This window comes from Pelophylax lessonae (genome assembly GCF_965119305.1).
Source record: "Pelophylax lessonae genome assembly, chromosome: 4".
In the NCBI taxonomy this organism is placed as follows: domain Eukaryota; kingdom Metazoa; phylum Chordata; class Amphibia; order Anura; family Ranidae; genus Pelophylax; species Pelophylax lessonae.
The window spans coordinates 451008866-451019701 of NC_138771.1; the positions used below are offsets into that span (position 1 = coordinate 451008866).

A 10836-nucleotide genomic window follows, 5' to 3' on the forward strand; every position below is an offset into this window, starting at 1 on the left:
GGTCTTTTGGAAAAGCTGTAGGCTAATCAGCTCTGGCTCAACTTCCCAATTGCCAGTTCTGACAGTGGAGGGCCTCTCACCTGGCTGCAGATCATTTGCCCAGCTACCTCTGCCTCATCGAGTGTGGCCTTCCAGAGCTTCTGTGGGAGGGAAGAAGGAAACGGATCTTCCCTGGGCATGTCCAGGACCCAGGGAGTTATGGAAAAATAGTTAAAGAAGCACTTAAAGGGCATTCTGCTGCACATTAAAGAATAAGTCCACCCTAAAACGAAAATCCCTGCATCTATAGACCCCTGCAATCTAAGACTAACCTCTCTAGCCCTGTAAAGAAGAAATAAGTATACATACCTTTTTTAAGCCAATCCAACCCGGTCTCCAGCGGTGGAAGCTCTGCAGAGGACACGGCCGACAATGGCTGTGAAATTAATGGGAAGTGACGTCACCCAGAGACTTACTATGGGGCTTCCGTTGTCGGCTGTGTCCTCTGCACCCGCCTACACAGCGAAGCCGCAGCTGACATCACAGTGTGGGGATCGGGTCGAATCGGTTTAAAAAAAGGTATGTATAATGATTTTTTTTCTTTACGGGGCTAGATAGGTTATCGTTAGATCATGGAGGTCTATAGATGCAGGGATTTTAGTGTTAGGGTGGACTTATCCTTAAAATATATGCTGGTGCCTGGAAATCTGAATGGATATTCCACCTCTCATCTTCATAGAAACGACTTTTATGTTTGTATAAGCTGAATACAAACTAAGCTTGCCCTAAACACCGCAAATGGTTGGCAACAAGTCTGTATGCACAACCTTTCTACAGACTTGCATTGCGTGAACTTGCACGTTTGTGTCTATGCAGGAGGGAGTGTGGTGCACTGCAGGTACCAGCCTGGCTTGGGGTAAACAATGACTAACCAAGAAAATCCATCCCAGGTGATCAACTTTTCCACCAGGAGGCTCGGCCAGGGAACATCAGCTAGGGTTGTGTGGATGCGTACAACAATACAAACTAACTGTTAGTAGCTTAATTATTCTTTAATGCCTTCTGGCTTTAACCTAATGCACAAATGGGATCCAACACGGGGCTCACATAAGTAACCTGTCAAAACAATCTACTCTCTACAGGTTTAAATAAATCAACAAAAGATTTCAATTCATTTGCTCTACACATTTATTTATACGGAAATATACATTTACTTTATAGAAGTTGCTGCAACAGGTAATTAGCAACTTCCTACACAGTGAGGAATGAGTATACACCTGCAATTCTGTTTACTAGCAGCCACAGTGAACTTTGGAAGGTCTTTAAAACTTTTTCAGTGTTTGAGTTGAACTGAAAGTGCTTTGGTTTGTTAATTAGGTTTAAAGTATTGTAGTTTTTTCCTGGAGACATACGCACAGTGACACACACTAGGGCTATCTGTTAAGCAATTTGTACCATTTGAATTCACCTAGTGGCTTCCACTTTGATTCTTGCACTTGAGTCCCTTTGAAATGCAAAGTTGTCTTTCAATGCAAATTGTATGCCTACTGGCCCAATAAAAGGCTTTAGACAGGGAGGTGCCTATCAAAGTGATAGCTAGTCAGCTGCCAAGGAAGGTGAAGGGAACAGCAGTGAATCAGGAAGAAGTGGAGCAGAGTTGAAGAAAACTCCAGGAGAGAAGAGACAGCTGGCCAGGCAAACACATTATGGCAGTGGACCCATTGGGAAAAATTTATGTGGGTTATCTTTTTGATAAGGAACCTAATATGTACCCCAATTCTGTAAGGCATCCTGGTCTGAACCTCAACCACCAAAACTATGTCCCAGCTCCTTCACAGTATTCAGATTTCGCAAGCTATCATCATGTTCCTGGAATTAACAGCGACCCACATCATGGGCAGCCTGCGGGCACATGGGGTTCCCCCTATGCCCCAGGCAGAGAGGACTGGCACTCCTATCCACCAGGGCCTGCTCCATCCTCAGCTAACCCAGGCCAGATTGGATTCAGCCCTACAGATTTTAACCCTGTTCAGCCACCGGGCTCTGGACTCTTACCACCTGCCATCAACAGCTCAATGCCACCCTTGTCTCCTAACGCTCAAAGGCGCAATCCTTATGACTGGATGAGGCGCAGTGGAGTACCAGTCAACAACCCTACCAGTGGTGGTGAGTAGAATACAATACTGACTTCGAAAAAGAGCATACTTTTTGGCTTGGAGCATAGGTTTTCATGTTGTTGTTCTATTATTAGGTTTTAAAGTACTTACAGTTTTTAATGTACTATCTATTAATCGGGTTGTTGTTTTTCTTACTGTGCTTATTACAGTCTTGTACCATAGCAGGCTTAAATGTTGCATCTTGAAACCATTTCATAAATTATATCAGCAAGCCAGTTATACTTAATGGCAATACCAAGGGCAAGATTTTAGCATGTTGTTTATCATTTATTAGTTTTCCAAAAAATTGTTACCTAATGTATTTACTATAATTATTATTATTATTATTATTGACATACATACTTATTTTTACCATTATGTTTACTTACATGCATTCTTAAAATTTTATACATATAGATTTTACAACTCTACCTCAATATGTTTTATGTGTTATTAAATTCATGCAATAATGTTTAGATGTATTTTAGAGAAGTGAGCGGGTCTCCACTGGATTAATCTGACAAAAAAATATCATGCAATAGACCAAAAAATTAACAAATACTGCTTCTCGGGATGACGCAACCTATTTAGCATAAAGAGTTTTTTTTTTTTGTATTACTTTTTTTTTTTTTTTTTTTGCAGATAGTATTTTTTACAATAAACCTTATATAATGTTTAATATGGAAAACAACTATAATTGCCAAATTTTGGTCTTGGTGTACTAAACAAAAATTAAAAAAGGAGCATGATTTTATTTTATGCCTATACTACAAGTTGTTGCAGCTCAGCAGAAAGGAGACATACTGGTAGTTTTCTATAAAAATTGCTGTAAAAGGTAGCCATTTGTCATCGGGTTACAGATGGCCATACATGAAGTGATATAAATGATCCGAAATTAATCATGGATATTAGCCACATTCATCCACCTATTGGTGCATGTTAGGGAACTTTTTCATTTATAGCTTGCAAGGTAGAACTTTGAGTAAAAATGTCCAACGGTAATAACTTGCAATGCAGCAATGTTTTTGCTATAAGCGCACAGAACTATTTGCAGTGAGATTATTGGAAATTTGCTTATATGGTTCAACCTTTTTTCTCTCTTTAAATCAACTAAATCTGTTTTTTTTTCTATTTAACTTGCTACTAATTTTCTCTTTAACCTACTATTAATTTTGCTGTAAACCATAGAAATAAGCACAAAGAGCTAAAATAAACCTTTGTTTTTTTTTTTTTTTGGCCCTCAGCAAACCCAGACTGTTTAATAACATAATAATATAAATTATATCAAGGCATGATTAATCAGACTTTTCTGCAGCGCTTGCTGGGACATCAATACCTATTATTCCCCCAAAAATATTTTACTTTTGTCAGCGGACAGTAAAACTTCAGCAGCATAGGCTTAGAGAGTCAAGAGAGCAAAAACAAATGAACCCCTGAAAATGCATCAGTTCACAAACTAGATACAATTACAATCTGCCACCATATGCGCCAGTGGCTGGATTAACTTTACAACGTAATGAAATTTTTTCTTAGGCTCAGTCATATTAAATAATTATCAGTATCGATAGCCTAAATTTTAATTGTGTCTAAAATTTTCTACAAAAATGTCAGAGGTTTACACAAAAGAGGGAAAACTGCAGATTTTTCCACTGCTGATTAATTAGCAATGGCAGTGTAGATTTAAAATATAACACCAACTTCTACAGTGTATTGCTGTGTAGTACATAGTAATTGTGCCTCATGTGACAGGTTTGCTTTACACAGAGGCGTAACTAGAACCTTCAAGGCCCGGTGCAAGAAACCATGAAGGGCCCCCCTGACCCCCGGGGTGACCCAGCCCCATCTGTCACCCCTGTACACCTGTATAGGATATACATATAGAGGAACTGATCCCCTCCATTTTCCTCCTGCAGCATAGAGGGGATTGGATCCTTTATATGCCACCTCGCCGCCCCTCCTATCCAGGTGTACAGGGGTGAGGCATGGGCCCCCTGGAGCATGGGGTTGGAATGAGTGTCAGCAGTGGTGGAATGTGATGGGATGGGATGAGTGTCAGCGGTGGTGGGATGGGATGGGGCCAGTGGCAGCGGTTGAGGAATGGGATGGGATGAGTGGCATCAGTGATGGGATCGGATGAGCAGTGGTGGTGGTTAGGGGGATGGGATCAGTGGCAGCGGTGGTGGTGGTGAGGGGGGTGGGATCAGTGGCAGCGGTGGCAGTGAAGGGGGTGGGATCAGTGGCAGTGGTGGTGATGGTGAGGGGGTGGGATCAGTGGTAGCGGTGGTGGTGAAGGGGGTGGGATCAGTGGCAGCGGTAGTGGTGAAGGGAGTGGGATCAGTGGCAGCTGTGGTGGTGAAGGGAGTGGGATCAGTGGCAGCGGTGGTGGTGAAGGGAGTGGGATCAGTGGCAGTGGGGGTGGTGAAGGGAGTGAGATCAGTGGCAGCAGTGGTGGTGAGGGGGTGAGGGGGGGATCAGTGGCAGCAGTGGTGGTGAAAGGAATGGGATCAGTGGCAGTAGTGGTGGTGAGGGGGGTAATGTGTGTCATGGGGGTCTCCTTGCAGAGGGGGGAACTCCTCCCCCTTTCACTCTATTGGTGTCAGCTAGTCAGCTGATTCTCTGTCAGTGTCCACCTCCGTACTAGATTGGCTTCTCTCTCTCTATGGAGAGGATAGGAAGGGTGGTCCAGGCTCCATTGATATGGTGCTCAGCTCAGCCTCCCCTCAGCGGCTGGCCGCACCACCCCCCCCCCCGCATGGCGGAAGAAAGGGAAGGGCGGGAGGGTGAGCCCCTAAGAGTAGCACAGCCAGAACAGGCCCAGAACAGGCGGGTGGGCCCCTCACAGTGGGAGAACTGGGGCACCCCTTCAGTGGCTGAACTCCAGGGCCCAGTCGTAAGTGCGACTGCTGTGACCCTGGTAGTTCCGCTACTGGCTTTACCCCATATTATAGTCAATATTCTGTAATGTATGAGATTAAATACTTTACAATAACTAGAAAACAGAAAGATATATCTTGTGCAGATGAAATCGTAGCTTATTGTATCTCAGTATCATTCAAACTCTTGCTCAATTCTTCAACATATTTTTCTCAAGTTGTCTGTTCTGTCAGCAAATATGAACTTCAACCCCGGTTTATAATATTGTGCGTTACACATGGTCCATCTTGCTTTTCTTTTTTTTTTTTAACATTATGTATGCATACACACAGATGATCGTTCAATATCATGTCAACAGTCAAAATATAAAACCAGTGGCTAGCATTTTTAAATAATTATAAGGGACACTCTTGCTAAAGCGATGACCAAATATACTTTCCATTGTGGCAGATTTATTTGGGACAAAAAAATATTTTCTTTTTACATGTTAAATATATTGCTAATGATTTTCATCATCATTATCAAAGGATAACAACTGAATGTGGTATAAAAAATGATGTTATTAGCCTGATCAGTATTCAAAGCCAAGGATACAGTCTCACACCTTTAGAATGTTTATTTATTTATTAATTCATTAGGTACTTATATATTTTCGCAGTGCTCTACATATTTATTATACATTCACATCAGTCCCTGCCCTTGAGGAGCTTACAATCTAAGGTCCCTAACTCACATTCATATATAGACATAAAAGGGCCAATTTAGACAGAAGCCAATTAACCTACCAGCATGTCTTTGAAGTGTGGAAGGAATTCCACGCAGGCACAGGGAGAACATACAAGCTCCGTGCAGGTAGTACCATAGTTGGGATACAAACCAACAACCCTGGTGCTGCTATGTGGAAGCGCTAACCACTTAGGCTCGGTTTCCACTAGTGCGGCTACGAAGTCGTGCTACTTCTAGCACGACTTCGTAGCGAAAGTAAACTGCGGCTTCAGTGAGACTTGTCCCTCATATATAGAGGGAAGTCGCACTGAAGACGGCTCAAAAGTAGTGCACGATCTATTTTTGAAGTCGCCTCAACTGAAGCCGCGGCAGTGGAAACGGGCCCCATTGAAAACAATGGGTTTTGACTTGCTGTGCGACTTGACATGTGTCAAGTCGCACCGCAAGTCGCACTAGTGGAAACCGAGCCTTAGCCACGGTGCGGCCCATGTTTAAAATGTAATATTTATACTAGTAGTAATAACAACAAAAACGAACGAAAAGAGCATTTAAAATTAAAAAATATTTTTAACAGAATAAAATAACTAGATGATTAGTATTCAAACCCAACAACAACACTACATAACATCTATGATGTGGTAAATATCATTATTACTATTATTATACCGGATTTATATAGTACAAACAGTTTGCGCAGCACTTTACAAATGAAGACAGACAATACAATTATAATACAATTTGGTACAAGAGAAATCAGTAGGCCCTGCTCGTTAGTGTTTACAAACTAAGGGATAATAATAGCAGTTATAATACCAATAGCAAATAATAATAATACTTAATATACTAATAAGTAATAATAATACTTGGTATTATTGTTTCTACTTTTAATATTATTAATATATATAAAAATTAGGGAAATTATAATTTCCCTTTGGGATTCATGAAGTGTTCTAAATCTGAATTATTGTTATCGTTATTATTACAATAATACAAATTATTTTTTCTATTTTATTTTTTATATTATACTTCTGTAGGTATTGATGGATATTGTTATAGAGTGTGCTTCAATTCTATCAATAAATATTCAAAGAGGAAGGGTAACTATTAGATCAAAATAATTAAAATTATTTTTATTATACTAGCTATCTTTAGTGGGAATCTTTGCAGTAAAAGTAAAATGGAAATGGAATTAAAGCTCCTACTTTCAAGTATTGCTGATCACTGTGTATGTTCAATCCACAAACTATTCCACTCTTTTGTGCATTCTATATCCACATCACCAAAAAAAACGCTGGTAGTCTTTGAAGCAAAGTTTTATGCAATATTATATTTTCTACCACAAGTACACCAGCTTAGGTACAAACCCAAACCATCACCAATATTGGCTATTTACTGAAGTAAGACCCTTTTCTCAAGACTGAAGACCACAGTTGTTCTATGATCCAAAAGGTCTTGCAGCTCTAAGGCTGCTTTTTGAAGCGCTTTTGTGTTAAAAAAAAAAGTGCCTGAAAAGCTCAATAAAAATGGTTCCCTTAAGTTTCTATGTATGTGTTCACACTGGGGTAGTGTGCTTCCGTTGTAGTGTAAAAAATCCTACTTGCCGCATTTTTGGAACACGTTTGGCCTGTTAAAAAGACTGCACCAAAAATGCTCCTCCCCATTGAATTGAATAGGAACTGCATCAAAAACGCCCCAAAAACACACCCACTAAATAATTTTGGTGCAGTTTTTGAGACACATGTCCTTTAACGAACGCACCGCAAATGCTGCAAAAGTGCCGTAAAAATGCTCCATAACGCATAGGTGTTTTACAGGCAGAAAAATGCTCCATAACGCATAGGTGTTTTACAGGCAGAAAAATGCTCCATAACGCATAGGTGTTTTACAGGTAGAAAAATGCTCCATAACGCATAGGTGTTTTACAGGTAGAAAAATGCTCCATAACCCATAGGTGTTTTACAGGCAGAACAATGCTCCATAATGCATAGGTGTTTTACAGGCAGAAAAATGCTCCATAACGCATAGGTGTTTTACAGGTAGAAAAATGCTCCATAACCCATAGGTGTTTTACAGGCAGAACAATGCTCCATAATGCATAGGTGTTTTACAGGCAGAAAAATGCTCCATAACGCATAGGTGTTTTACAGGCAGAAAAATGCTCCATAACGCAAAGGTGTTTTACAGGCAGAAATATGCTCCATAACGCATAGGTGTTTCACAGGCAGAAAAATGCTCCATAACGCATAGGTGTTTTACAGGCAGAAAAATGCTCCATAACGCATAGGTGTTTTACAGGCAGAAAAATGCTCCATAACGCATAGGTGTTTTACAGGCAGAAAAATGCTCCATAACGCATAGGTGTTTTACAGGCAGAAATATGCTCCATAACGCATAGGTGTTTCACAGGCAGAAAAATGCTCCATAACGCATAGGTGTTTTACAGGCAGAAAAATGCTCCATAATGCATAGGTGTTTTACAGGCAGAAAAATGCTCCATAACGCATAGGTGTTTTACAGGTAGAAAAATGCTCCATAACCCATAGGTGTTTTACAGGCAGAAAAATGCTCCATAACGCATAGGTGTTTTACAGGCAGAAAAATGCTCCATAACGCATAGGTGTTTTACAGGCAGAAATATGCTCCATAACGCATAGGTGTTTCACAGGCAGAAAAATGCTCCATAACGCATAGGTGTTTTACAGGCAGAAAAATGCTCCATAACGCATAGGTGTTTTACAGGCAGAAAAATGCTCCATAACGCATAGGTGTTTTACAGGCAGAAAAATGCTCCATAACGCATAGGTGTTTTACAGGCAGAAATATGCTCCATAACGCATAGGTGTTTCACAGGCAGAAATATGCTCCATAACGCATAGGTGTTTTACAGGCAGAAAAATGCTCCATAACGCATAGGTGTTTTACAGGCAGAAAAATGCTCCATAACGCATAGGTGTTTTACAGGCAGAAAAATGCTCCATAACGCATAGGTGTTTTACAGGCAGAAAAATGCTCAATAACGTATAGGTGTTTCCCAGGCAGCTGTGATTCGAAACCAGTGGAAAAGTAGCCTAAATGTCAATTTTATTAGATATTGGTATTAAATAATACATTGTATGTATGTGGTTTAAATAGGGCAGAGTGAGCCACACTGTAGGTATATAGAGGAATTCTATACTCTAACATTTAGACCAGCTTTTATGAGACTGGCTTCCTTGGAACCCTGGGGTTTCCGCAGAGTTTGCTGGATGTTCTTTAAGCAGTGAACAGTGGTGGATTAATCATCTTCCTGCAGATGCCTGCCTAGTTTTGGTAGTAACACTAATCGGCAAGGCCAGCATTATGGGAACAGCGGAGCTTCTGCTCTAATTTCTAAGTTAAACTAATGCGGAGCATGTCAGCTGTTTGTAAAACCTAGTACACATGATGAGATTATCAGATAAATGATCTTTCATTATTTTTTTTTTTGCATGCTGGTCACCATATCGAAAAAAATAGCTTATTAAAGTTTCTAAATTATTCTACGACAGAATAAAAATTTAGAAGTGATGTCCTGTATTTGTATTGTATTTTTGGAAAAAAATCTGTACTGGTTAAACATAAATCGTATGGTCTGGTATTGTTTGAGAAAAATTTTCGTGTTTGTCCCTTTGGAAAATTTCGGACGAAAGCTGTGTACTAACGATCAGATGTCATTAAAGTTACTATTACTGTCACTTAAAAAAAAAAAAAGTATGACTGATTCGAAGGCGGTATTTTTTTGTACGATATTCTGATCGTGTGTAAAGGGCTTTAGGCAGCTTTTTTTTTTTTTTTTTTTACAATGTTCACCATTGTACTTGCCATTTTCTCACCACTAATGTAAAAGAGCATCTTTTCCACTGACATCAAGTGTAAGGGGGGTCCTTGTCACATTGACCACTAATGTGGTGTGGGTTATGCACCATGAAGAGCTGTAGATATAATAATTTAGTAGGATTTGCCAAAATCTGATCTTTAACTTAAGAGTTCCTTATTGTTGATACCGTTCAGAAAGGCTGCTGGTTTATTTTATTATATAATAGTAATTTTTTTTTTTTCTTTCAATGATTTTTATTAGAGAATAACAAATTCAAGTAACAGTAGAAATGATACAGTAATGAAAATGATCCTATAACACATAATGGTCGAAAAACATAGATCATCATAGTCAAGTGGGCATCTGGCGATCACTGCAGTTATCACAACAAGAGTTAAACCATGAGAAATAATAGTACATTTTTTATGAGTGTAGCCATATTAGATAATTATCTGAAATTTCCAGGAACTGAGCATTCAATGTGGCTTTTTTGCCACTGTGAAAAAAAAAATAAAAAAATGTAATTGCTAGCTTCCCTCCTAATTTATTGTCTAGAGATGCTTAAATGTGTTTTTTGATTAAAATGTTCTACAATACTGTGATTCTAGCTTTATATATAACAAAATTTATCAGTTCATTATTCATTGTTTATTGTGAATGCTAGTAATAATATGATTATGTGCGCTTATAATGCAAAAACAGTCTATTTAGCCATAATGAATTACTATGTATTTTTATTTTGTGATATAACATATCAGTCTTAAGAGTTAGTAATCTACTAAAGACACTAGGAACAGAAAGATTTAGGATTACCTATTCATGAGATTAGTGATATGGCATTAGGGCCCTGATTTCAAAACCAAAATATCTTCAGACTTTTTATTCTTGCCTGTTTGTTTTCTGCTTGTTGTCACAAAACTATTTATAGGTAATGTATGTATCAATGAGACCCTAAATGTATTGTCTCCGTTCTTGAAAGACTCTATAGTTTTAAGTGGTGGTCAACAATAGTTCTGTAAACAAAGTCAACTTAAAAGAGAAAGAAAGAGGTTTTGGATGAATTGTTTAGAGTACCAGTAATACAATCTAATTAGGAAGATTCTAGTGAATGGTTGGCACACTGTATCTTCACTATTCTGAAACAAAAGTTTGCACCTTTCCAATTGTTTTATTCATTGTGTTGTACAACATTAATGGACAAATAGTACTAACAAAATTATGGCTACCCATTCACAATATTGTGATGGCTATGCAGGACCTTAAGAA

General features: G+C 39.1%; 1 protein-coding gene across 1 annotated transcript in view; it reads left to right on the forward strand.

Annotated features, from left to right (window-relative positions):
* Positions 1-1685: 1685 nt before the first annotated feature.
* The window catches only part of CDX1 (caudal type homeobox 1), a gene marked incomplete at both ends in the record, with an annotated part of 58845 nt that continues 49694 nt past the window's right edge, over positions 1686-10836 (forward strand). Inside the window, one exon of the mRNA XM_082255574.1 lies at positions 1686-2142. Within this exon, the coding sequence (XP_082111700.1) occupies positions 1686-2142 (457 nt within the window). The remainder of the gene's footprint in view (positions 2143-10836) is intronic.